The following is a 27,951-nucleotide window of genomic DNA, read 5'->3' as shown; positions in this document are numbered from 1 at the left end:
GGGCTGCGCGATCCAGCACTCTGATTGGCTAATTGGGATGAGGGGGCGGGATGAGGAGACAGGGCGCTAATTGGTGAACCGGGCTGTCAATCAGACTTGGAGGGGGGAATGGGGCGGACGGTTGGGACGAGCCGGCGGAGAGGCTCGTATGGTTGATGCTGATTGGTGGATTGGGCCGTCAATCAGCTAGAGGGCCAATGGCAGGCCCGATGTAGGGCGGGGTGGGAAAACCGAGAACGGATTGGTGGAGCAGGCTGTCAATCACTGCTGGGGCCACTGGGCGGGCGGGAGGGATATTCTGTGCTCTGATTGGTGGAGTCGTGTGAGACCGGCCTGTCAATCAGCATCGGCGGACGCAGATTGGTTCATCCGGCCCAGGGGGCGGGATGCGAAGGGCCGGACCGTGATTGGCGGGCCCAGCGGAAGTTGCCTCAGCTTCCGGTTGGGATTGTGAGGGAGTCTGCCCGACTGAGGAGGAGGAGGAGGAGGCGGTGAGAGAGGCGGAGACAGCGGCCCCGGGACATCGGCCTCCTGAGTGGCACACACCCCGCGGAACACAGCCATCCCGAGCCCGGCCTGCGTCTCATCAGCTCCAGCCGCCGCTGCCATGCCGCGGGGAGGTGAGAGCGGCGCCCGGGGAGCCGAATAAACCCATACCGCCCCCCACAGGCCGGAGGCCGCGGCCCCGAGAGAGACCCCCCCCGTAGCAACCCCAGGGGTCACCGTCCGTCCTCCCCCCCCCCCCCCCCCGCCCCATAGCAACCCCGGGTGTCACCCCCCCCATAGCAACCCCAGGGGTCACCCTCCCCCCCCCCTCCCCCCATAGCAACCCCAGGGGTCACCCTCCCCCCCCCTCCCCCCATAGCAACCCCAGGGGTCACCCTCCCCCCATAGCAACCCCAGGGGTCACCCTCCCCCCCCCCCCCCCCCTCCATAGCAACCCCAGGGGTCACCCTCTCCCCCCCCCCCCCCCCATAGCAACCCCGGGGGTCACCCTCCCCCCCCCCCCCCCATAGCATCCCCAGGGGTCACCCTCTCTCCCCCCCCCCCCCCCATAGCAACCCCAGGGGGTCATCCCCCCCCCATAGCAACCCCAGGGGTCACCCCCCCCATAGCAACCCCGGTGGTCACCCCCCCCCCCCCCCCACAGTAACCCAGGGGTAGGGGGGGGGGTTCACCACCCCTGCAGCAACCCTGGGGAGGGAGGGGGGGGGGTTCACCACCCCTGCAGTAACCCTGGGGAGGGAGGGGGGGTTCACCACCCCCGCAGCAACCCTGGGGAGGGAGGGGTCACCCGCACAGCAACCCTGGGGATGGGTGTGGATTTGCCCCCGTAGTCACCTGGATGGGGAGGATTTGGTTGTTCTGTTGAACATCAAATTAGAAATCTCTGACTCTTGAATTGAAAATGTTTTAAAGTTGAGTTCTGTTGTGACAATATTGATGGCCAGTTTCTTCCTTCATTCTCTGTACCCTCCACACTGATTCACGTGGTTACCTCTGCTGCCGTCCTGCCTGGCGTCTGGTACATGTGCTTCCAGATTACTGCTGTGGTGTTCACCCCTGCCTGTCCTACTCTCCACTCCCCCTGCTGCCCAAACAAACTGTGTGGAAATGTGCCTTAAATGTTTCAGGAGTGCAATTTCTATCAGAGGGTAGTTCTCTGCTTTGTCACTGAGGGTTCTGGGGTTCCTTATCTCTCGAGGTTTAAAATGGGGCACTCGAGGCTACGGTATGTGTGAGTCAGCAGTTGGAAGGGTGGCAGGAAGATGGAGCTGTACTCTATGTAACTGCTCTGCCCCTGTGTTTATGAGCTACCGGTCTCTTCCAGTGGAACGTTTCACTTTATTAAGTCATCATGTCGTCAGCGTTCTTCAAAACTCTCTTCACATCATTAAACCTCAATGTCAGAATTATTAACAGAGTCAATGGCAAATTTATCATTATTCAAGTTATTTTTTCCAGACTTATATCCTGAAATGGCAGTGATGTTAAAAGGACAAATAATGCTCACCTGAAAATTGGGGGGGCGGGTGCACGCTGGTTAGCACTGCTGCTTCACAGTACCAGGGACCCAGGTTTGATTCCCGGTTTGGGTCACTGTCTGTGTGGAGTCTGCATGTTCTCCCCGTGTCTCCGTGGGTTTCCTCCGGGTGCTCCGGTTTCCCCCCTCAGTCTGAAAGACATGCTGGTTAGGTGCATCGGCCATGCTAAATTCTCCCTCCGTGTATTCAAACAGGCGCCGGAGTGTGGCAACTAGGGGAATTTCACAGTAACTTCATTGCAGTGTTAATGTAAGCCTCACTTGTGACTAATAAACTTGAAGCTTTATTCTCTTTGAGGTTATATTGAGAGTATAATCCATTTGTTTTAAATTGCTAGTTTACCTGTAAACTTAAGCTCTGTTTTTACTGGTATTCCACAGTGTTATTTCAGGCCCTTGGAGAGCGAGTATTTTAATTGATTGCCTGATCAGAGGTACAAGATAAAGCTCGGCACAACATCGTGGGCCGAAGGGCCTGTTCTGTGCTGTACTGTTCTACAAGGTGGATTTGTGGTTTTTGTAACTATTTTAACCTGTGTCCTGTCAGGACATGAATCTGTGCTTAATGTGGAGTCCAGTCTCCTGTTGAGTTAAGTTATCTGTGTCTTAAACATCACTGAACTCTCCACTGGTTATACATCATATTGCTTAACATTTGATGCAATGAAACAGTTTCTGTCCAGACTCTCTAAGATGTCAACAAGAGAAACTTAAAATGTTATACTTGGACGTCAAGTCTAGGCTCTTCCTTAACCGCTCCACATCCCCTTTCAGCTTTAAAATCCCCTGGGAGAGACAGAAAACCCCAGAAACGTCCAAGAATCTGGGTGATGCTCTTCAATCCCCTCAGATGCTTGAAACCTTCAAGAGATTACATTGCCCATGTCCCCCTCCCCCCGCGTCAGAGGTGCCGCCTTTCAGATGAGACTCCCACTGACTGTGGCAAGACCTAACAGACCATAAGATGAGGGCATGTAAAATCGCCGGTATCAGTGCTCTCCTCCCCAATGAACTCAGCGCATTCTTTGCCCTTTTTGAGCAAGAGGTCAGCGAGAGCGCACCCTCCATCCCGGAAGTCTCGGATGAACCTGCATCCGAGGTCACCATCGCAGACGTCCGAACAGCCTTCTCGAAAATCAACCCACGGAAAGCGACTAGCCCGGGTGGGATACCCGGACGAGCACTCGGATTCTGCGCGGACCAGCTGGCGGGGCCATTCTTTAACCTCCCTCTACACCAATCTGAGATCCCTATCTGCTTCAAGAAGACCATCGGAAGAAGGTGGAAGGAAGTATGTCCGGGATGCGTGGGGTCCTTGATTATGCTGGCTGCTTTTCCGAGGCAGCGGGAAGTGTAGACAGAGTCAATGGATGGGAGGCTGGTTTGCGTGATGGACTGGGCTACGTTCACAACCCTTTGTATTTCTTGCAGTCTTGGTCAGAGCAGGAGCCGTACCAAGCTGTGACACAACCAGAAAGAATGCTTTCTATGGTGCATCTGCAAAAATTGGTGAGTCATAGCGAACATGCTGAATTTAGCTTCCTGAGAAGGTGGAGGCGTTGGTCGGCTTCACTATAGCATCAGCGTGGAGGGACCAGGGCAGGTCGATGGTGATCTGGACACCTAGAAATATGAATGTGATTCATTGTCTTGTCGGCCGTAAGGAGTTTCTTTCTTCCTCATCTGTGTACCAGCCGGAGAAAGATGAAGGAAGTATTCTTCTGGGTGCAAGCAGGAGATCTATAAGCGTACATGAGTACCTAGGAGTGACACGTAGACAACTGCTGATTTTTTTTGTCTTCGAGTTGGTGTGTGTTAGTTCTCGGACTACAGCAGTCAGGACAAGCGTGCCAATCATAACACAACTGGATTTTTATAAAGGGGGCATCAGCAAATCACGGCTGGACCTTTTTTGTAAATGGCCCGCCTTAGTTTAAATTTGTTCCAAGACATTTAACAAGTTAAATGCAACATCTGAAAAGTCAACAATACAGCATGATAACTTCAAAATTCAAGTGTCTCCTGACTTTGTTAAGCTGCTTGGAATTGATTTTTCTTTTGGAGACCAAAGTTTATCGGTTTCGCCACCAGTCAATGAAATTTATTGAGCACTTCACCTACTTTTGGACTCGATCTACATCTTTCTAACTCGGGGCATTCGGCTGCTCTGGCACACAGTCACTGAGGTTCCCCCTGGCTCTTGAGTCGGTAAAGACACCACTGCATCGGGCGTCTTTCCGCACAGAATTCCTTTTGCTTTCTCTCGCGACCAGGCAGCCGCCAAGGTAGATTTCCTGAGCTCTTGCGGGATTACAGCAACTTCATGCGCACTGGCTGACTCTGTCACATGTCAGGTTCCCATTCTCTTCCCGTCCTACGAGATGTGTTTTTCCTCACGGGATTTTGTGAAGCGGACGTGTGTGATCAGCTTTCCCGATCCTCGGAAGCCAAATACTGCGGTTGCTGGAAATTGGAAATAAAAAGTGCTGGAAATACTCAGCTGGTCTGACAGAATCTGTGGAAAGAGAAACTGTTTTGAGTTGCATGTGCCTCTTTAAGACCCGCAGTTCTGAAGAAGGCGTACTCGACTTGAAAAGTTAACCCTGTCCACAGATGCTGCCACACCTGCTGAGTATTTCCAGCTCTTGTTTTCATCCCAATCCTCTGTCCCTTCAAAGCGCTTGGAAAATCCTCCTGTAGCAACATATCTCCTCACTTTCTTTGTTTGCTCCATCTGGAAATTTGTTTCCCATATCTCCCTCGCCCATGTGGGTGGAAGACTTTTCAATCCAGTTATTGACCACACTAACTTGGGCGGCACGGTGGCACAGTGGTTAGCACTGCTGCTTCACAGCTCCAGGGACCTGGGTTTGATTCCCGGCTTGGGCCACTGTCTGTGTGGAGTTTGCACATTCTCCTCGTGTCTGCGTGGGTTTCCTCCGGGTGCTCCGGTTTCCTCCCACAGTCCAAAGATGTGCGGGTTAGGTTCATTGGCCATGCTAAAATTGCCCCTTAGTGTCCGGAGATGTGAAGGTTAGAGGGATTAGCGGGTAAATGTGTAGGGATATGGCGGTAGGGCCTGGGCGGGATTGTGGTCGGTGCAGACTCGATGGGCCAAATGGCCTCTTTCTGCACAGTAGGGTCTCTATGACTAACCAATAAACCCGATCAGATTAAGACGAAAGTCCCGGCTTCAGAGGTGAATAGTTTCCATTAAAGAGGGATACCTGTGCCGTTGGAAACTGGGAAATACAATAAACACTCCAGTATGAGATGGTGGGGATTTTGAGGCTTTGGGCTCGTGTCAAAGGGGAATCCTAGTTTAAGCAATTTGCAAATAAACAACTGAAGCTAAACAATGGCGATAGCCCAATGTGTAGGGAAAAGTTGTAGGATTTGGGATAGAACAGTGAAGCACAGGAACAAGTCCTTTGGCCTACCATCTTGTGCCGAACATGACACCAAATTAAACCAATCCCTTCTGCCTGCCCTTCATATCCCTCTATTCCTTGCAGATTCACGTGCTTATCTAAATGCCCCTATCGTCTCTGCCACCACCACCACCACCCTTGGCAGTGCGTTCCAGATTCCTACCATTGTGTAAAGCATTGCCCCTCACATCTTCTTTGAACTTTCCCACTTTCACCCTAAGTGCATGCCCCCTAGTCATAGAATCCCTACAGTGCAGAAGGGGACCATTGAGTCTGCACCGGCCACAATCCCACCCAGGCCCTATGCCCATAACCCTACTTATTTGCCCTACTAACCCTCTGACAATAAGGGGCAATTTTGCATGGCCAATAAACTCCAGGAAAAAGACTCTGACTGTCAACCCCTCATAATCTTATAGATTTCTATCAGGTCTCCCCTCAGCCTCTTGTCGCTCCAAGATAATTGAGTGATAATAAAAATGACCACGTGACGATATTTAAATCCTCACGAAGCGCTGTGTTTTGAAGTTGTGTTGAAACTATTGGGTGAATTACGGTTAAATGACGATTAAGAGTTTGATGTCATGAATGATTTGCGCATTTACCATCGGGGAGGTAATTGAGGTTCGAGTTGCTTTGCGCAGTTGTGATGCGGTCACAAGATGAACGTGGCTTTTGAATTCGCTGTCCCCAGAATTTGGCTGGTTAACTTGTGGCTGCACCATTATCAAGGGGTGGAATTCCCTCGTCATTCCTGTTACTGAAACTGTGGGACTGGAGCAACAAAGACTGGAGATGGGGGTAACAGCAAAGCAGAGATGGCATTAAAAGGGAGGGAAAACAGAAGTGCTTTTTTAAGCATCGTGTATTTTCCATATAAGTATAAAACCATGCAGCTTGACCTTTATTTAAAAAATACAACAAACGGACCTTGAGGTTGCATCCCCAGTGCGTCTGTGTCCAAGATGTTCGTGGCTGGCCGCAAGGTGGTTTGTGATGCACCTGACTTCCACAAGATGGCTGATTCTGCTCCCTGCTCTCTCTCTACGTTCCTTCCTCTGGATAAAGCCTACAGAATTGTGGGTTCCAGAAGCAGATTGTGACAGGAGCAGAGGGAAAAGCCACCTGATCAACTTGGCTGAGAGCGTACGCTTTAACGGGGGGGGGGGGGGGGGGGGATGTATATGCACTGCTGTCCCATGCAGTGTACTGCAGAGTTTTTGGTCATTTCTAAAATTGCAGGGTCGCTATCCAGGGAGGAGGGTTTTAAGGATGGGATGTGGGGGGAGGGGGGGGGGTGGGATGCAGGGAAGGTGTTCCTGCAGAGTGACAGAGAAGGAGGAATTTCAGGAGAGAATTGTAGAGTGTGGGATCTATGCATTTGACAGCAAACAGCACAGTCTGGGTTGAAAGGAATGAATCACAATTGTTATGTTGAAGGTGTTTAAACAAGGATAATTTAAAATCTATGTTTGAGGGGCTAATATAGTTTGGCAATGCTCCACCTGAATAAAGTTGAGATTAAAAGCTCACTCTGCTTTAGAATAATTTAATAATTCTCTGGTTAGGTTTCTGTTTTTATAAATAGAATTGCTTGCACAAATTAAAAGCCACAGAGACCAGAGATTGCACAGATACTTATCCTACAGAATAACAGTGACGGCATTGACTTGTACACTGCCTTCTCTTCAACCCCCTCCCACCACCCCAGCCAGCTTCAGGAGATGGGATCATTTAACCAGAATCTTTAAAGTTCTTTTAACATCCATATTGATCCAGTCATCATTTCATGAAGTGCGTCTCATTGGTTTTCCTCATGGTTCTGTTGTTAAGGGAGATTGTACAGAATGCAATCTGTATCTTGCCCCCCCTCATGAACCCTACGTGGCAATATTTGTGACAGAATTTGTACATACATCAATCACATCAGTTCTTCATACAGGACATAATTTAAAGTGTATAAAGGCTGCAATAAAATACCTCTTTTCTCTCGTGGGATGTAGGCACCGCTAATCCCTCTAACCTACGCATCTCACGACACGAAGGAGCAATTTTAGCATGGCCAATCAACCTAACCCGCTCATCTTTGGACTGTGGGAGGAAACCGGAGCACCCGGAGGAAACCCACGCAGACACGAGTAGAATGTGCAAACTCCACACAGACGGTGACCCAAGCCGGGAATCGAACCCGGGTCCCTGGAGCTAAGCCAGCGTTTAGTGCCCATCCCTGATTGCTCTGAGAAGTTGGTGATAAGCTGCTGCCTTGACCTGCTGCAGTCTGTGTGGTGTAAGGTACCATTGCTGCAATATAAAGTGAGGAAGGCAGACCCGCTGAAGGTGTGACCCAGGGACACTGGGTGGCACAGTGGTTAGCACAGCTGCCTCAGTGCCAGGGACCCGGGATTCCCCGCTTGGGTCATTGTCTGTGTGAAGTTTGCATGTTCTCCCCATGTCTGCATGGGTTTCCTCCGGGTGAATCATAGAAACACTACAGTGCAGAAAGAGGCCATCTGGCCCATCGAGTCTGCAACAACCACAATCCCACCCAGGCCCTACCCCCATATCCCTACACATTTACCCGCTAATCCCTCTAACCTACGCATCTCAGGACACTAAGGAGCAATTTTAGCATGGCCAATCAACCTAACTGGATAGTCACATGAGCAGCCTGGGAATGGAGGGATACAAACGATTGGTCTAGTTGGACCAAGGAGCGGCACAGGCTTGGAGGGTCGAAGGGCCTGTTTCCTGTGCTGTACTGTTCTTTGTTCTTAACCCGCACATCTTTGGACTGTGGGAGGAAACCGGAGCACCCGGAGGAAACCCACGCAGACACGAGGAGAATGTGCCAACTCCACACAGACAGTGACCCGAGCCGGGAATCGAACCCAGGTCCCTGGAGCTGTGAAACAGCAGTGCTAACCACTGTGCTACCGTGCCGCCCAGTGTGCTCTGGTTTCCTGCCACAGTCCAAAGACGCGCTGGTTAGGTGCATTGGCCGTACTAAATGTTTCCTCTGTGTACCGAACAGGCGACTAGGGGATTTTCACAGTACCTTCATTGCAGTGTTAATGCAAGCCTATTTGTGACACTAATAAATAAACTTTACTTTTACTTTACTGGAAGAGCAGTGCTATAATTCCATGTCAGGGTGGTGTGTGACTTGAAGGGGAACTTGCAAGTGGGGGTGTTCCCATGCACCTGCTACCCTTGTCCTTCTAGGTGAAAGAGGTCACGGGTTTTAAAAGTGCTATTGAAGGAGCCTCGAGTTGTTTTGTACAGTCATGGTTTGTGACTTTTAAACTTGTTGCAAAATATCCGAAGAGGTCAGAATTGCTGTTGATATTACATTGGAAGGACATTGCCCTGGAGCTATTCTTTGCATATTAATTCCTGCCATCCTAATTGGTTGAGTTTTGTCAACTTTATGTCTGTGAATTAAGAGAGTATCCGGGAAATTAGAGTGAAAACTTTGCATTTACATAGCACCTTTCAACCTTCGGGCTCAACAGCCAGTTAAATATTTTTTGAAGTGACTTGTGACAGCCAATTAATACACAGCCAGGCCCCACAAGATAATGGCCACACCATGTGTGTTCCAGGTGTGTGTCGAGGGATAAATATTGGCCAGGATACCCGGGGAACTCCCATGCTCCTCAATTTCATGTCTCAGCTGAAAGATGGCGCTGAGTGCAGCCTGCCCTCGGCCTTGGCAGTAGGCTTGTCAGTCCTGGCATTGGAAATGTAGGCATGAATTTTGTGCTCGGGCTTCCAGCGTGCGGGCAAAGCTTCTGACTGACAGGTGAACATGCTTCAGAGATCTTGAAAATAAGAATTGAGGACAAGAACTGGCTGGCAATTTATCTCTGCTTTAACTGATATAAATCTGCTTTGTATATTGAGGAAAGAAGACTCGCTGAAGTTTCCAAAGTTTATTTAATCCTGTGTAGAGTGCAAATTCTACTGCTTGCTCTCGTGCCTTGCTTGAAGTGTTTACAAGGAAGAGGATTTCTTACCCCTCCCTGTTTTAGTTTGAACTCTCCGGAGGCTGCCATGTCTGTAACATGCCCTTGCACCTGTCTCTCTGGAGCAGGGTGGTCAAACCCAACGTCATTTCTATAGATACAAGTTAAAGTTTATTTATTAGTGTCACAATTAGGCTTACGTTAACACTGCAATGAAATTGCTGTGAAAATTCCCTAGTTGCCACACTCCGGCGCCTGTTTGAGCACAATGAGGGAGAATTTAACACGGCCAATGCACCCTAACCAGAACGTCTTTCAGACTGTGGGAGGAAACCCACACAGACACGGGGTGCAGACTCTGCACAGACAGTGATCCGAGGCCAGAATCGAACCCGGTTCCCCGGCGCTGAGAGACAGCAGTGCTAACCACTGTGCTGCCGTGAATATATTTCTCATTTGGGATTTCTATATCGTTTGTATGACCACTTTCCAGCCACTTTTGATGGATGGTTATGTAAGTGGAGGATGAATGCACACAATTATCATTTAAAAATAACATTTAAAAAATTACCTTGCAATTATGGGATGTTTCCACGGTTACAAGACTATTCGATCTGTTTAATTTGAGTGTAACCAAATGTTGAGTAATTCTCACAATTGGAAATTGCTGTTTTCGAATCCTGAACACACTGGACGTGCACACATTTCAAACTCTGACCACACCGTGTCCCGGGCAGGCTACGGCCTGGTGCTGTTATTGCTAGACTGTTAATCCAGAAACTCAGCTCATGTTCTGGGGACCCAGGTTCAAATCCCGCCACGGCAGATGGTGGAATTTGAATTCAACAAAACAAATCTGGAACTAAGAATCTACTGATGACCATGAAACCATTGTCGATTGTCGGAAAAACCCATCCGGTTCACTAATGTCCTTTTAGGGAAGGAAATCATAGAATCCCTACAGTGCAGAAGGAGGCCATTCAGCCCATTGAGTCTGCATCGAACACAATCCCACTCAGGCCCTATCCCCATAATGCCATGCATTTACCCTAGCTAGCCCACCTGACACTAAGGGACAATTTACCATGGCAAATCCACCTAACCCGCACATCTTTGGACTGTGGGAGGAAACCGGAGCTCTCGGAGGAAACCCATGCAGACACGGGGAGAATGTGCAATCTCCACACAGACAGTGACCCAAGCCGGGATTCAAACCCGGGACCGTGGTACTGAGAGTCAGCAGTGCTAACCACTGTGTTATTTTGCTGCCCTAAATCTGCCGTCCTTACCCGGTCTGGCCTACATGTGACTCCAGAGCAATGTGGTTGACTCTCAACTGTCCTCCAAGGACAACTAAGGATGGGCAATAAATGCTGGCCAGCCAGTGACGCCCATGTCCCGTGGATGAATTAAAATATATATGCTTGTTTGCAGCTTCTAATGAGAAAATCTTCTTTTCCTTCAGGTAAACGAGGCCACAAGGGGAGGGCGAAGCAGTTTACAAACCCAGATGAGATTGATGCTCAGATGAAAGCAGAGAAAGAAAAGGCAAGTTTCTGGCAGCCCTGACCGAGTCGGTAAACCACACGGGGCCTCATGCACACTGGATAGATACTGTGCATGTCAGGAGGACTGCGTCATTTGAGGCTCCAACAATTTGCATTTATACAGCATAGTAAAGCATCCCCAATACCAGAGCATTCTCAAATATGACACCAAGCCATGTGTAATATTTGATCAGTGACTGACAGGTAAATAATGAGACAAGGCTAGTGGAGAGGTTTCTCCAGGTCAAGGAGCTTTCATAGAATCCCTACAGTGCAGAAGGAGGCTATTTGGCCCATCGAGTCTGCAACGAATCTGACAAAGCATCTTACCCAGGCCCACCACTCTCTCCTCCTTTGTGGTCCCGCCCCCCCACACACACACACAGCACAATCCTTGTAACCCTGCACATTTACCATGGCTAATCCACCTAACCTGCACAATTTTGGGCACGAGGGGGCAATTTAACATGACCAATCCATCTAGTAAGGTCCCGGTGGATTGGAGACGTGTCAACGTGACACACCTATTCAAAAAGGAAGAGCGGCAAAAAGTGGGAAACACTCCCGGTTAGCTTGACCTCTGTAGTGGGGGGAATGCTGGAATCAATCATTGAGGAGGAGAATGAGCATCTGGAAAGGCAAAGCTCACTCCTCCATTGTCAGCACGGTTTTGTGAAGGGAAAATCAAGCTTGACAAACTTGCTTGGGTTCTTTTGAGGACATAACCAGCAAGGTGGATAGTGGGGAACCTGTGGATGTGGCATACCTGGACTTCCAGAAGGTGTTTGATATGGTGCCACATAAAAGACTGATCCAAATGGTGAGATTGCAGGGGATTTGGGGGTAGAGTACTGGATTGGATTGAGGATTGGCTGACTGACAGAAAACAGAGGGTCGGGATGGATGTGTCCTTCTCTGGCTAGCAACATGTAACTAGCGGGGCACCGCAGGGGCCAGTCCTCAGACCTCAACTGTTAACAATCTATATAAATGATCTGCAAGCAGGGACAGAGTGTAACATAGGAAAATTTGCAGATAATACTGAAATAGGTGGAGAAACAGGCAGTGAAGAGGAGATAAAGATTTTACAGACGGATATAGATAGGCTAGGAGAATGGGATGTGGATAAGTGGGAGGTTATCCATTTTGGCAGAAATAATAGGAATAGGAAGGCAAATTGTTACCTAAATGGAAAACAGATGCAAAATGCATCCGGGCAGAGGGATCTGGGTGTCCATGTTCATCAACCACAAAGTCGGTATGCAGATACAGCATGTAATAAAAAAGGCAAATGAGATGTTGGCCTTTATCGCGAGAGGGATGGAGTATAAAAGCAGGGAGGTCATGCTGCAACTGTGCAGGGTACTGGTGAGGCCGCACCTAGAGTACTGTGTACAATTTTGGTCCCCTTATTTAAGAAAGGATATATTAGCTTTGGAGGGGGTACAGAGAAGGTTCACCAGGTTGATTCCGGAGATGAGGGGGGTTAGCTTATGAGGAGAGATTGAGTAGACTGGGCCTGTACTCATTGGAGTTTAGAAGGTTGAGGGGAGATCTTATAGAGACATATAAGATAATGAAGGGGCTATAGACAGGGTAGAAGCAGCGAGGTTATTTCCACTTACAATGGAAACAAGAACTAGGGGGCATAGCCTCAAAATACGGGGGAGTCAATTTAGAACAGAGTTGAGGAGGAACTTCTTCTCCCAGAGGGTAGTAAATCTTTGGAATTCTCTGCCCAATGAAGCAGTAGAGGCTACTTCGTTAAATGTGTTTAAGTCACAGATAGATTTTTAACCATTAAGGGAATTAAGGGTTATGGGGAGCGGGTAGGTAAGTGGAACTGAACCCACTATCAGATCAGCCATGATCTTATTGAATGGCGGAGCAGGCTTGAGGGGCTAGATGGCCTACTCCTGCTCCTAGTTCTTATGTTCTTAAGTGTTGTTGCAATTGTATCGGGTGTTGGTGAGACCACATCTGGAGTATTGTGTCCAGTTTCGGACTCCTTATTTGAGGAAGGATGCGGTGGCAGTTCAGAGGAGGTTCATCAGATTGATTCCAGGAATGAAAGGGTTGAGGAGAGATTAATCAGTTTGGGCTTGTACTGGCTGGAGTTTAGAAGGACGAGAGGGGATCTGATCGAAGTATATAACATTTTAAAAGGGATTGATAAAGTAAATGTAGACCAAATGTCTCCAGGTCAGAAGTGACGATCACGAGGGGTCACGGGCTCAAGGTGAGAGGGGCAAAGTATAACTCAGATATTAGAGGGATGTTTTTTACACAGAGGGTGGGGGGGGCCTGGAATGCGCTGCCAAGTAGGGTGGTGGAGGCAGACACGCTGGCATCGTTTAAGACTTACCTGGATAATCACATGAACAGCCTGTGACTGGAGGGATACAAACGATTGGTCTAGTTGGACCAAGGAGCGGCACAGGCTTGGAGGGCTGAAGGGCCTGTTTCCTGTGCTGTGCTGTACTGTTCTTTGTTCTTGTGGGGCAATCTTGAACAAGAGGTCACAGGGTATAGGTTGAGAGGCGGTAGATTTAAAATTGAGATGAGGAGGAACTACTTCTCGCAGAGGGTGGTGAATTTGTGGAACTCGCTGCCCCAAAGCGCGGTGGAGTCTGAATCATTGAATGGTTTCAAGAAGGAGATAGATATATTTGGGCGGCACGGTAGCACAGTGGTTAGCACTGCTGCTTCACAGCTCCAGGGTCCTGGGTTCGATTCCCGGCTCGGGTCACTGTCTGTGTGGAGTTTGCACATTCTCCTCGTGTCTGCGTGGGTTTCCTCCGGGTGCTCCGGTTTCCTCCCACAGTCCAAAGATGTGCGGGTTAGGTTGATTGGCCATGTTAAATTGCCCCTTAGTATCCTGGGCTGCGTAGGTTAGAGGGATTAGCGGGTAAATACGTGGGGGTAGGGCCTGGGTGGGATTGTGGTCGGTGCAGACTCGATGGGCCGAATGGCCTCCTTCTGCACTGTAGGGTTTCTATGGTTTCTATGGTTTATTTCTAATTTATAAAAAAAAGGGATATGGGAACAGGTGGGGAGGTGGATTTGAGACCAGGGAGAGATCAGCCATGATCTGATTGAATGGCGGAGCAGGCTCAAAGGGCTGAATTTGCGACCTCTGCTCCCAATTCCTTTAGAATCATAGAATCATAGAAACCCTACAGTGCAGAAAGAGGCCATTCGGCCCATCGAGTCTGCACCGACCACAATCCCACCCAGGCCCTACCCCCACATATTTTACCCGCTAATCCCTCTAACCTACACATCTCGGGACTCTAAGGGGCAATTTTTAACCTGGTCAATCAACCTAACCCGCACATCTTTGGACTGTGGGAGGAAACCGGAGCACCCGGAGGAAACCCACACAGACACGAGGAGAATGTGCCAACTCCACACAGACAGTGACCCGAGTCGGGAATCGAACCCGGGACCCTGGAGCTGTGAAGCAGCAGTGCTAACCACTGTGCTACCGTGCTGCCCCGAAAATTGAATTCAAATTCTACCATGGCGGGATTCGAACCCAGGTCTCCAGAACATTAGCTGAGGCTTTTAGATTAATTGTGTAGCGATAATACCACTAGGCCATTGCCTCCCCACTTTATTCCTATGACAGTCTTGCTGCAGTGAGCATGAGTCCAGCTGGGCACTAAAGCATTGGGATAGAGGGAATTTTACTCTGCATCAATATTGTACTTGACCCAGGAGCACTTTACCCAAAATACAGAACCTTCCATTCCTTAGTTCAAGTGTTTTGTTTTCAGAAAATGTAATTCTGCAATGTGTTAACGCTTTCCTCAAGAGTTTGGGCAGCACTAAACCCAATTCTTTGTGTGCGCGGCAAAACTGGTCAAGACCAGCAACTAAACTCAAAGGCAAATGTTAAATTGGTCCAGCAGGAGTGTTAGTTTTAAGGATGCTTCACAACTAACCTGCTACAGACAATAAAACAAGTGGAGATATTTTCAATCCACCTTCTGATTCTCTGTGGAATATAGAATTTACCTCCTAAATCCATCTGCTGCTGTCCAAGCTAATGTGTTTTGTTTTTAAACCTATAGACCAAAGACCTGCCAGAAAATGCAAGTGACCCTGATTCCGAGGGCAGTGAAGATGAATTCGAGGTGAGTGCCCTGAAAGGGATAAGTGCTGTTCTTTCTGCCCGGCTTCTGCTATCCCCTGTAGGCTTTTTTCATTTATTTACAGGACATTGCTGACTATGCCAGCATTTTTTTGCCCATCCTTAATTGCCCTCGAGAAGGTGGGGGTGAGGTGCCGCCTTGAACTGCTGCAGTCCATGTGGTGTAGGTACACCCACAGTGCTGTTAGGGAGAGAATTCCAGGATTGTATCCAAGTGACAGTGAAGGAAGGGCGATTATATTTCCAAGTCAGGATGGTGAGTGGCTTGGAGGGGAACTTGCAGGTGATGGTGTTCCCATGTATCTGCTGCCCTTGTCCTTCGAGATGGTAGTGGTTGTGGGTCTGGAAGGTGCTGTCTTAGCCTAAGAGTTGCACACTGATGCCCACGGCTGCCACTGTTTGCTGGTGGAGGGAGTAAACGCTTGTGGGTGGGGTTGCCAGTCAGATGGACTACTTTTTCCTGGATGGTGTTGAGCTTCTTGAGTGTTGTTGGAGCTGCACCCATCCAGGCAAGTGGGGAGTATTCCATCACACTCCTGACTTGTGCCTTGTAGACAGGCTTTGAGGGGGGAGTCAGGTGAGTGACTCGCTGCAGGATTCCCAGTCTCTGACCTGCTCTTGTAGCCACAGTATTTATATGGCTAGTCCAGTTCCATTCCTGACTGTGTGTAACATTGGAGGTCTGATATTGCTGCTTTTACCTAATCACTTCATGTATGTTTCGGAACTGTTTAATGCATTTTCTACCATCAACTTTTTTGTCCCTTTTGTTCCCCCACTGTGCCCTAGCAGGCTGCACCCACCCTCACTCCCAGAATGGGTATCATTGAAGTGCAGTTCTTCCAACTCTTTCTGGTAGCTGACTTGTGCTGCTCCATACTAGGCTCCTAGACCCTCGCCTTGTGTAGGGGCTCACAGCTCAGCCTGGTCCTTTCCTCAACCCACACTTTGCAGCGGTGATTCCCAGAGAGCAGCAAACCCTTGCTGTTTTTTCCCATTTCACCCCCACCCCTGTGCATTAAAACAGACTCAAGTATAAGTTAATGGCTGGGAGGGTGTGGTGTTTTGAACTGGTCTGTGTTTAGTTCTACAAACAGCATGTGCTGATATTGTTAATTGTGAAGCCCGTGTTCCCAGTTCGAGTATTTGGACAACGGCTACATTTCAACATTTATCTCCAGAATGACGGACTCGGCTCTGTGCCTCCCGATTTCCCTGCGTGGTGAATTCCCTCGTGATCGGTTGGGGCCCATTCCTCACCTGCTCCCGCCCAAAGGAATTCTGGCCCTTTGAACCAATGGGCTATTTTAATGGGGCTCTCTTGCTAGTATGGGAACTGGATTCACTCTGCTCCCTCGTGTCATTTCCTTCTCCCCCCCATGTAACAGCGAATAAGGCACAGGAAATGCAAGTAACTCTCATTCCTGTAGCAGGCTGTTAATGAAGGCTCGGAGGCAGGTCCAGCAAATCTGCCAAAAACCCAATGATGAATAAGTGGGACGTGCATTGTGATTTGAGACTGAGAAGATTCGAGTTGTGTTCTATTGTGGTCGCATTCGTACGCAGAATTTAGAAAATAGAAAAACTACAGCGCAAACAGGCCCTTCGGCCCACAAGTTGTGCCGAACACATCCCTACCTTCTAGACCTACCTATAGCCCTCCATCCTATTAAGTCCCATGTACTCATCCAGGAGTCTCTTAAAAGACCCTATTGAGTTCGCCTCCACCACCACTGACGGCAGCCGATTCCACTCGCCCACCACCCTCTGTGTGAAAAACTTACCCCTAACATCTCCCCTGTACCTACCCCCCAGCACCTTAAACCTGTGTCCTCTCGTAGCAAACATTTCCACCCTGGGAAAAAGCCTCTGAGAGTCCACCCGATCTATGCCTCTCAACATCTTATACACCTCTATTAGGTCTCCTCTCATCCTTCGTCTCTCCAAGGAATTTGCAGCACAAGATCAGGCCGTTTGAGCCTTCATCCTCCACGCAAGCCCCTTCCCAACCCCGCACTTACCCTGTCAGCAGATCCTTCCATTCCTTTCTCCCTCGTGCTTATCTAGTTTCACCCAAAATACATCTACGTTGTGGAATTTGCAGCACAAGATCAGGCCGTTTGAGCCTTCATCCTCCACGCAAGCCCCTTCCCAACCCCGTACTTACCCTGTCAGCAGATCCTTCCATTCCTTTCTCCCTCGTGCTTATCTAGTTTCACCCAAAATACATCTACGTTGTTCACTTCACATTCCACTCTACCTAGGATGCAATTTTCAATGCTTTTGGTAGAGTATTGTCATGTGCTCTGAGTGTGTAGGGTACTGGGCTTGTGCCTCGTGTCTCTCTCTCTCTCAGGTAGAATCAGTACACCTGTAATTAAACTAACCATGCAATCTTTGGAGGGCCACTGAGGCGCGGCATATTGGTTAACACTGCTGCCTCACAGCTCCAGGTTCGATTCCCGGCTTGGGTCACTGTCTGTGGAGTCTGCATGTTCTCCCCGTGTCTACGTGGGTTTCCTCCGGGTGCTCTGGTTTCCTTCCACAGTCCGAAAGACATGTTGGTGGGGTGCATTGGCCGTGCTAAATTCTCCCTCAGTGTACCCGAACAGGTGCCGGAGTGTGGCGACTAGGGGATTTTCACAGTAACTTCATTGCAGTGTTAATGTAAGCCTACTTGTGATAAATAAATAAACTTTAAAAGTAAATAAAACTTTTGGTATCAGCGAGGCAGTGATAGCCGAGTGATATTATCACCTAGACTATTAATCCAGAAACTCAGCTAATGTTCTGGGGACCCGGGTTCGAATCCCGCCACAGCAGATCGTGGAATTTGAACTCAATTTTAAAAATATATATATATCTGGAATTAAGAATCTACTGATGACCATTGTCAATTGTCAAAAAAAACCATCTGATTCACCAATGTCCTTTAGGGAAGGAAATCTGCCGTCCTTACCCGGTCTGGCCTACATGTGACTCCAGAGCCACAGCAATGTGGTTGACTCTCAACTGCCCTCCAAGGGCAACTAGGAATGGGCAATAAATGTTGGCCAGCCAGTGACGCCCATGTCCCACGAATGAATAAAAAAGAATTGTCCCCCATCCCCCCCCAGTTGAGAGTGGGGGAAATAATTCTTGGGTTGTTTGAAATGGCTTTGATGAAGGAATTATGGTGAGATCTGATTATATATTTTTTCTGTCCCTGATCCCAGCCCAAGAAGAAAGGAGTTGAAGGTTTAATAGAAATCGAGAACCCCAACCGAATAGTACAAAAAAACAAGAAAATAACTGCTTTGGATCTCAACCCCCCTAACCGTGAGCTCAGCAGGCGAGAAAGGTAAGACAAAGATTCAGTCTGATGTCAAGTTTGAAACACGGGATATTTAATGATTTCCCTCTGAGCCAATGGACAATCTAATCTATTCACCATGAGCAGCTCCATCGTGTGGAACATGTCCACCACGAACTCTGCACTGCCATCACCTACTCCGTCCTTCTGCCAGTCCACTATCTTGGGATGAACCAGTTTTCCGCCTTGTTGTTCTGTTGGATCCCTTGCTGCGTTTGCCTCTGTTCAGAAAGCAGTGACCATCTCCACCCTCCACTGTAGCCTGGCTGACACTGAAGCACCTCTTTGCAGCACTTTGAGTGTATCGGAGGCACAGTGGTTAGCACTGTTGCCTCACAGAGCTTAAAAACAGCAAGATTATGTCGCAGCTGTATAAAGTGCTGGTGAGGCCACACCTGGAGTACTGTGTACAGTTTTGGTCTCCTTACTTGAGAAAGGATACACTGGAGCGGGCGCAGAGGAGATTCACTAAGTTGATTCCGGAGTTGAGAGGGTTGACTTATGAGGAGAGACTGAGTAGACTGGGGCTATACTCATTGGAATTCAGAAGAATGAGGGGAGATCTTATAGAAACATATAAGATTATGAAGGGAATGGATAAGATAGAAACAGGGGAGTTGTTTCCACTGGCGGGTGAAACTAGAACTAGGGGGCCTCAAAATAAGGGGAAGCAGATTTAGGAGTGAGTTGAGGAGGAACTTCTTCACCCAAAGGGTTGTGAATCTGTGGAATTCCCTGCCCAGCGAAGCAGTTGAGGCTCCCTCATTGAATGTTTTTTAGGCAAGGATAGATACATTTTTGAACAGTAAAGGAATTGAGGATTATGGTGAGCGGGCGGGTAAGTGGAGCTGAGTGCACGAAAAGATCAGCCATGATCTTATTGAATGGCGGAACAGGCTCGAGGGGCCAGATGGCCTACTCCTGCTCCTAGTTCTTATGTTCTTACGGCACCAGGGACCCGGGTTCGATCCCTGGCTTGGGTCGCTGTCTGTGCAGAGTTTGCACGTTCTCCCCGTGTCTGTGGGAGGAAACCCACACAGTCAGAAAGACGTGCCGGTTAGGTGCATTGACCATGTCAAATTCTCCAGTGTACCGAACAGGCGCCGGAGTGTGTCGACTAGGGGATTTTCACAGTAACTTCATTGCAGTGTTAATGTAAGCCTACTTGTGATTCATAAATAAACTTTAAAGTGACGATGCTGTCCCTCCTGGCCAACCTCCTAGTTTCTACTTTCCCTCCACTTCAACTCATCCACATCAGCCCATATCCCATCGCTTGCCCGGTCTCATTTGCCCATCACCACATTCCTCCCGATTTGTCTCCCATCTCCTATATGTTAAAGCAGATCTCTCTATGTTCTTCTTTTCCCCTTCAAATAGATTGGGAGAGCCCCTTCTCCAGAGAGAAATGACAAAAGTACATTTCCCCTTCAGGCTTACTGTTGTATTTCTCCAGTGTTTGTTTAATTTGATTTATTATTATCATGTATTGGGATACAGTGAAAAGCATTGTTTCTTGCGTGCTATACCGACAAAGCATACCGTTCATAGAGAAAGAAGGGGTGCAGGATGTAGTGTTACAGTCACAGTTAGGCTGTAGAGAAAGATCAACTTCATGCGAGGTATGTCCATTCAAAAGTCTGATGGCAGCAGGGAAGAAGGTGTTCTTGAATCGGTTGGTACGTGACCTCAGACTTTTGTAACTTTTTCCCGATTGAAGAAGGTAGAAGAGAGAATGTCCGGGGTGCGTGGGGTCCTTGATTATGCTGGCTGCTTTCCCGAGGCAGCGGGAAGTGTAGACAGAGTCAATGGATGGGAGGCTGGTTTGTGTGATGGATTGGGCTTCGTTCACAACCCTTTGTAGTTCCTTGCGGTCTTGGGCAGAGCAGGAGCTATACCAAGCTGTGATACAACCAGCAAGAATGCTTTCCATGATGCATCTGTAAAAGTTGGTGAGAGTCTAGAGGGCATGCCAAATTTCCTTAGTCTTCTGAGAAAGTAGAGGCGTTGGTGGGCTTTATTAACTATAGCATTGGCATGGAGGGACCAGGGCAGGTTGTAGGTGATCTGGACACCTTGAAACCTGAAGCTCTTGACCATTTCTACTTCATCCCCGTTGATGTAGACAGGGGCATGTTCTCCTTTATGCTTCCTGAAGTTGACGACAATCTCCTTTGTTTTACTGACATTGAGGGGGAGATTATTGTTGTCACAGCAGATTCCCTATCTCTTTTCTGTACTCTGTCTCATCGTTGTTTGAGATCTGACCCACAACGGTGATGTCATCAGCAAACTCCTCAAACCAGTTCCTTACGATCCAGCAGTAAAAGTGTAACTTGAGCTGCAGAGTTAAAACATAATGGATTATGTTTAATTTGTTCCTTTCCCTTCCTTACCCCGCCTCTACCTAATCCTATCCCAGGGAAGAAGTAGAGAAACAGCAAGCACGGGAGAGGTATATGAAACTCCACCTCGAAGGGAAGACTGAACAGGCGCGTGCTGACTTGGCACGACTCGCCATCATCCGGAAACAGAGGGAAGACGCGGCCAAGAAGAGAGAGGTTGAGAAGAAAGGTCAGTGACGGAATTGACTAAACACTGGAAGCCTTTGCCTGTTCAGTGCTGGACTGGGGGATGGAGAGGGGGTGGTGGGGGGGACATGTGTAGAATTTGTACCTTGATGTGTACACCTGAATTAGCACACAAGTAACATGGGGGAGTGCTGCAAGTCCTCCCCTCCCGTCTGTAAGTACCCTAGGCGAAGGAGTTTCAATCTAAGATTGGTCCTGGTGAGTCCTTCCCTCCTATAAGGAGTAGTGGCCTCTTGCAGGTTCTTTGCCAAAGCGAATGAGATTCAGGAAGTCTAGACTGGGTTGGCAGTTGGACTTGAAGCTCCTCGTTCATGCCAGCTTTGTTAGTGTTCTGTAGACTTAGGGCAGCATTGCCGCTGATGCTGACTTCACCACTTTGAGTGCAAAATGTGCAGCACTGCCATTGTACCTTCCCTCTGTCCAAATCTGAGTGGTCTGAAGAGTTGTGTAATACTGGGGTGAAGTACGGATGGTGCGGTTCTGTCACAGCAATGTGGGCTGATAGATTAAAATGATCACAGGAACTGTCTTCCCTATTTAGTTTCCGGGGGTGGAAGGGGGGGGGGAGAGTGAAATATATCGATTCCAATGCCTTAGAAGCCCAGAATCAACACAGATCTCAGCTGACATGAAATTGGCAGGGGCTGTAATCCAGTGAGATGGCTGTACTACCCATTTAAAACCACTGCTGACAGTAGGTCAAAACAAGGGGGTATGATGAAGATGTCAGAATTGGGAGGGCCATGTTCATTCTAAAGGCCACACAATGAGGCAGCCACTGGGAGCCAGTGTAGACCAGGGCTTCCAGGGGATGGTAGAAGAACGGGATTATGGAAAGGTGTCATGGCTTTATGCCATCAAGTCCCGATGCATAATCTCCCACCTGCCCCCCACCTTCTCTCTCTCTCTCTCTCTCTTTCCCTCCCTCCCTCTCCCCCCCCCCCCATAACTGTGCATAGTTTTCCTCCACCTTCCACTCAGCCTTGACACGGTAGGGAGAGATAGAGTTTTGAGGGTGGGGGGGTGCTGTGTGCGTGCGTGCCTGTAGGAAAGCTGCTGCATGTAGGTTGCAGTCCTGAGACATGAGGGATGTGGGGAGAGAAAGACTTTAAGGGATGGCATGTATTAGAGAATTTGAAAATTAGAACATAGGACATTACAGCGCAGTACAGGCCCTCGATGTTGCGCCGACCAGTGAAACCAATCTAAAGTCCATCCAATCTACACTATTCCAATATCATCCATATGTTTATCCAATAACCATTTGAATGCTCTTAATGTTGACGAGTCCACTACTGCTGCAGGCAGGGCATTCCACGCCCTTAACAAAGAACAATACAGCACAGGAACAGGCCCTTCGGCCCTCCAAGCCCGTGCGCTCCCTGGTCCAAACTCGACCATTCTTTTGTATCCCTCCATTCCCACTCCGTTCATGTGGCTATCTAGATAAGTCTTAAACGTTCCCAGTGTGTCCGCCTCCACCACCTTGCCTGACAGCGCATTCCAGGCCCCCACCACCCTCTGTGTAAAATATGTCCTTCTGATATCTGTGTTAAACCTCCCCCCCCTTCACCTTGAACCTATGACCCCTCGTGAATGTCACCACCGACCTGGGGAAAAGCTTCCCACCGTTCACCCTATCTATGCCTTTCATAATTTTATACACCTCTATTAAGTCTTCCCTCATCCTCCGTCTTTCCAGGGAGAACAACCCAGTTTACCCAATCTCTCCTCATAACTAAGCCCCTCCATACCAGGCAACATCCTGGTAAACCTCCTCTGTACTCTCTCCAAAGCCTCCACGTCCTTCTGGTAGTGTGGCGACCAGAACTGGACGCAGTATTCCAAATGCGGCCGAACCAACGTTCTATACATCTGCAACATCAGACCCCAACTTTTATACTTTATGCCCCGTCCTATAAAGGCAAGCATGCCATATGCCGCCTTCACCACCTTCTCCACCTGTGACGTCACCTTCAAGGATCTGTGGACTTGCACACCCAGGTCCCTCTGTGTATCTACACCCTTTATGGTTCTGCCATTTATCGTATAGCTCCTCCCTACATTATTTCTACCAAAATGCATCACTTCGCATTTATCAGGATTGAACTCCATCTGCCATTTCTTTGCCCAAATTTCCAGCCTATCTATATCCTTCTGCAGCCTCTGACAATGCTCCTCACTATCTGCAAGTCCTGCCAATTTTGTGTCGTCCGCAAACTTACTGATCACCCCAGTTACACCACCTTCCAGATCGTTTATATAAATCACAAACAGCAGAGGTCCCAATACAGAGCCCTGCGGAACACCACTAGTCACAGGCATCCAGCCGGAAAAAGACCCTTCCACGACCACCCTCTGTCTTCTGTGACCAAGCCAGTTCTCCACCCATCTAGCCCTTACTACTCTCTGAGTAAAGAACCTACCTCTAACATCTGTCCTATATCTCTCACCCCTCAGTTAGAATGGTATCGGTGCGGGTAAGGTGTGTACATGCTTGGTATGCAAAAGGAATAACTTTTAAAAAATCTTTTTACTCCATTTCTTTCTCTCCTCTTGTCCCCCGACCTCACCCTCCCACCTTTTTTTCTTTTTCAGGAAAAGAAGCGAAAGCCTAGTGCTGAGTCAGCCCGACAGATTCACCTGGTAACTTGGAAGGGACAGGCTGGGACAGTCAGACTATCTGCTCCCACACAGCTCATCTCCTCTGCCCATCGCAAACACACAAAAAAAAACCCACCAAGACCCCCCCCAACAAAAAAAAAAAACAAAAACTCACCCATCAACACCACACGCCGCAACTGGGTCCGGCCAGAGGGGGAAAACTGCGTTGTTTGTTTGAATTTTCACTCTTCCGGTAGCCATGAATAAACGGGCGTTTTTTTAAATCCAGCCGCGTGCTTTTAGCAGCACCACTGGCATTCTGTAAAATGAAGACTGAAAGACTTGCAAGTTGTTTAACAGGAAGTGCCATGATTCTCTCTTAGCACTTGTGGGGGGGGTTCAAATAAGTAGCGAGACTTTGGGTATCCCCTCCATTGCCCAGCTTTGGGTATCCCCTCCATTGACCAGCTTACAGGTCTGTTCAAAGCTCCACCGCCCTTCCATCTCACTGGCTTTCATAAATTTATTAATAGTGGCATGAGGGTGACCCGGATTATATTTTGGGGGAGGTGGAAATTGCTCCCACAGGAAAGTATCTGCCCTTGTTGTATATCTGTGCTGATTTGTAATCAGTCTTGCCAACAAAGGTTCAGCGAGCACATTGTTTTGGGGAGTGGTGGGGATGGGAATGAAACGGTTGGCTTCTATTTAACTTCCTAACATTTTCTGGTTAGGTAAGTGGGCTGCAGGACTGTTTCAAGGGTGTGGTTTTGTGTTTTTTTTTAGATTTTACAGGGGCTGTCGGTTTATTGACTGCATTCTCTCATCGCTTTCAATTCGAACTTTTTTTTTTTCTGTTTTCATCTTTTCATTTAACGAGTCTGGCTGTTCTCTCCTTTTTTTCCCTTCACTTTTCGGTGCGGGACTGTTGGCGCGCCAGTGCGCTTGCAAGCTTCACTGGTTGCTGGTGATGTGAGCTAATTAAAATAAGGAACCGCCTCTGTCGTGGGAAAGGTCGGAGGCTGTTGTTATGCTGGCGTTGTAAACGGAAAGTTACTTTTAAAAAATGTTTTCCCATGTTGGGCAGGTTGCGAACTACATCCAATTTCTACTCTTAATGCCGGTCCCTCCCGTTTATTATTTTTTTTGTGCATGTTTACTTTGAGCACAGCTTTGTGGAAAAGTTGGGTGGTTAATTTCTCTTCGACTCTCCATGGAAGAGATCAGAAGTGCTGGAAAACTGAGATATAAATGGCTCTCCAGTCTAAACTTCCCAGACTCCATTCCTGCCCTGTGATTAAGTTGGTCGCTATCTGCCCTTGGTTGCTGGTGTTTGGTAGCTAAACTTGGGAGCTTCCCCCCCCCCGTGTCCAGGACTCCTATTGGACCACTCCCTAGTGGCTGCTGCTGGGAAGTGCGTACATGCATGCAGTGGTTGGGTGAAATTGTTGGTCTATAGTGCCCCTGGAGGTCAAATAACCCCGTAACGGTTGTCGCCATGGCCTGCAGGAGGACAACAGGATCCTCGCGAGGTACCCCTGATGTGTGCAGAAGCCTCAGCTAGGGTGACTGGGGTTTGAGAGACGGGTGCAGGGCTTGTCTGGAAGAAGTAGGACTCTTAATTGTCCCAGTCCTTGCCAGTGGGCAGATGTTGAGGTTTTATCCTTTCTCCTTGACTGAGTCAACCTTTACATTTCGAGCATCTTTGCTTTTTCACTTTTGACGTTAACTTTTAAGAGTCGCATGAATAAAAATTCTCCAGAACTTCTCTCTGCATGAAATGCCCAGGCATTGATGTCTGTTTTAGAATGAACCTCCCTCTTAGGTCACTGCTTAAAAGGAAAAGTAGCCCGTGCGAAATTCAGCCCATCTCAGCTGAGCTCAAGGCAACCTCTTGTCCCCCAGTTCACTGGCCTCAATGGGGCCCTGGTCCTCTTAGACCAATGAAGGTACCACCAATCCGGCTCTCTGCAGCAAGTAGGCCGGGAGCACTCGGTGATGAGACAGCAACGCTCGTATGGCAGCCTGGGGATGCAAGTTTGTCATCCTCTTTACCTGTGGCACTTTGGGCAGCCCTGCTGTACCACGTACCTTTCAGACCCCCATTTACACGTCACCCCAACTGGGCTTCCGCTATTTCCTTTAGGCTCATGAGCACGGGGTTGCAGTGAAGAGAGAATCTTCCATGCTGCCACACCTCGACTGAAAATCCCCGTGAGACTAGTTCTCAGTTCTGCAGAGTTTTTATTCCGTGGCCTTGGCCTGCAGTGATTTTCCCCATTACCAGAACGTTGTGTGTGTGTCTGTAGGTCGATCAATATTTTGCCCTGCTGCTGCAGTCGCAGGAGTGCTCCTTAAGCAAGATGTTGATTGGAAATTATCCTTGACTAAAACTCGCCAGGTGACAATCCACCAGTGTGCAACCAGCCTCCCGAATACTTTATTCAGGGTGTGGCACGCATCCTCTGATACCTCGCCTTCCGTTTTTACCGACAGTGCTTCTCAGATCATTTTGCCAACTCATTCACAATTACAGGAGGCTGAGGTGGACTTGCATCCAGGCCACGCTGTAATTAGTGATTGAGGCAGCACTGTAGCTGGTGGTTTCTCAAGCGCACTGTTTAACCTGGGGCTCTGGACTATCCTTAAATGCACGGGGAAATATTCCCTATGGAGCAGGAACGATCAAAAGCATTCTACTGGATCAATGTTTGAGGTTTCGACGGAATAAAGCTGGTGAGCTGAGTGATGCCAACATTTTAATTTCTCATCAGTGTAACCAGCCGTACTCCAATCTGAGTGTCTGGCTTCGACCTGCTTGCATCCCTTGAGGCTTTGCCAGACCGACCTGGTTACAAAGGCTGAGAGTTGGAAGCTGGATTGCGGCCACCTTGAGCTCTTCTGTTGGGGCGGCAAGCAGGTGTGATTCAAGCTGGCATCTTCATCCCTTTCTGCTATTTTCTCTCTCTCTCTCCCTCCAAGAGCCCACCTTGTGAGCCAGTTCCTCTCTGCAACTCTGACACCCAATCCTCCATCCACCCTCCCTGTTCAGTTCCTGGGAGCTGTCACCTGTCTGGGAGATTCTTCTCCCTCCCCCCACCCCAGAGCAGCCTGGGGCTGGAGTGAAATGAACTGTCAAGGGCTCGAGCCTGCACTGTGGGCTTTGTTTGATATCCAGGCTGAAACCCCTCAGCAATCCAGTGTTGCGACATAATCACAGGGTTAAAGAATGCTTTTTTTTAATTTAAATTGAAATAAAACCTCTGGAAGAAATTGCCTTTCTGTTTGCCTTTTATTTTAAATGAAACACCCTGTGTAATTCGTGGATCGGCCCTTGTCCCCGCAAGTCTTGCCAGCTCAGATTCTCTCTCCGGTGCTATCCCATTCTCCGCTGTCTCCAAATTCTGCTGCTCTTTTTCTGACTCTCAACAACTCCCCACTCGCCATTTGTCCCCCCTGCTCACCGACTAAGGGGATGTTTCTACTTGTGGGGAGAGATTAGAACCAAGGGGGTACAGTTTAAGGATAAGAGGCCGGCTGTTTTAAGCCAGTGGTTCCCAAACTTTTTTCACTGGGCCGCACTTTCGGAATAAAAATTTGCTGGCGCCACACCAAATTTTTTATTGATAAGAAATACATTCAAAAACAACTAGCAGTGCTTGATTCATAACATAGAACACAACTGCTTTATAATATGATCATGGGACATCCAGAAAGTGTAAAACAATGCTTGTTTAAACCATGTTTAAATGTTTCTTCGGCCTTGAATCTTCCTGCCACACTTGCCATCCTCTCTCGCTGCACCAGTGTGGCGCACCGCGCCCTTTGGGAACCACTGGTTTAAGATCTGAGGTGAGGATTTTCTTTCTCTCAAGTTGTTATCCTGCGGAATGGGCCGAAGCATTGAATTTATCCAGTCAGTTAGATTTTTAATGGATGAGACAGTTGAGGGTTATGGGGGCATAGGGCAAAGTGGAGTTGAGACCCCGCACTCTGAGATTAGCCATGATCTCATTGAATGACCTAATTCCGCAAGTCCTATCTTCCTGTGACTTTGATTTTAAAATCCTCATCTTTTGTGTTCAATCTTCCCGTGGTCTGTCCTTCCCTCTCATGTCCGCTGTGGCTACAACCCCCTTAAGGAAATAGAACTAACCCTAAATATATTTAAGAAATTGATTTATTTGGCTGTCACAGTGGTTGGCTCTGCTGCCTCAGTGTCAGGGGCCCAGGTTCGATTCCAGCCTCGGGACACTGTGTG

The 27,951-nt window shown here is 48.6% G+C and overlaps 1 protein-coding gene across 1 annotated transcript; it reads left to right on the top strand.

Moving 5' to 3' along the window:
• Positions 1-412: 412 nt before the first annotated feature.
• Positions 413-26,968, top strand: pdap1a (pdgfa associated protein 1a). Its single transcript, XM_078237379.1, has 6 exons — positions 413-620; positions 10,906-10,988; positions 15,064-15,126; positions 18,359-18,483; positions 20,918-21,069; positions 23,685-26,968. Exons 1-6 carry the CDS (start codon positions 608-610, stop codon positions 23,702-23,704), a joined length of 456 nt encoding a protein of 151 aa, XP_078093505.1. The 5' UTR covers positions 413-607; the 3' UTR covers positions 23,705-26,968.
• The last annotated feature ends 983 nt before the right edge of the window (positions 26,969-27,951 follow it).

This window comes from Mustelus asterias, chromosome 21, assembly GCF_964213995.1.
Source record: "Mustelus asterias chromosome 21, sMusAst1.hap1.1, whole genome shotgun sequence".
Taxonomy (NCBI): Eukaryota; Metazoa; Chordata; class Chondrichthyes; order Carcharhiniformes; family Triakidae; genus Mustelus; species Mustelus asterias.
Note: the sequence above shows the minus strand (reverse complement) of the source record. Positions and strands in the feature narration are given on the sequence as shown.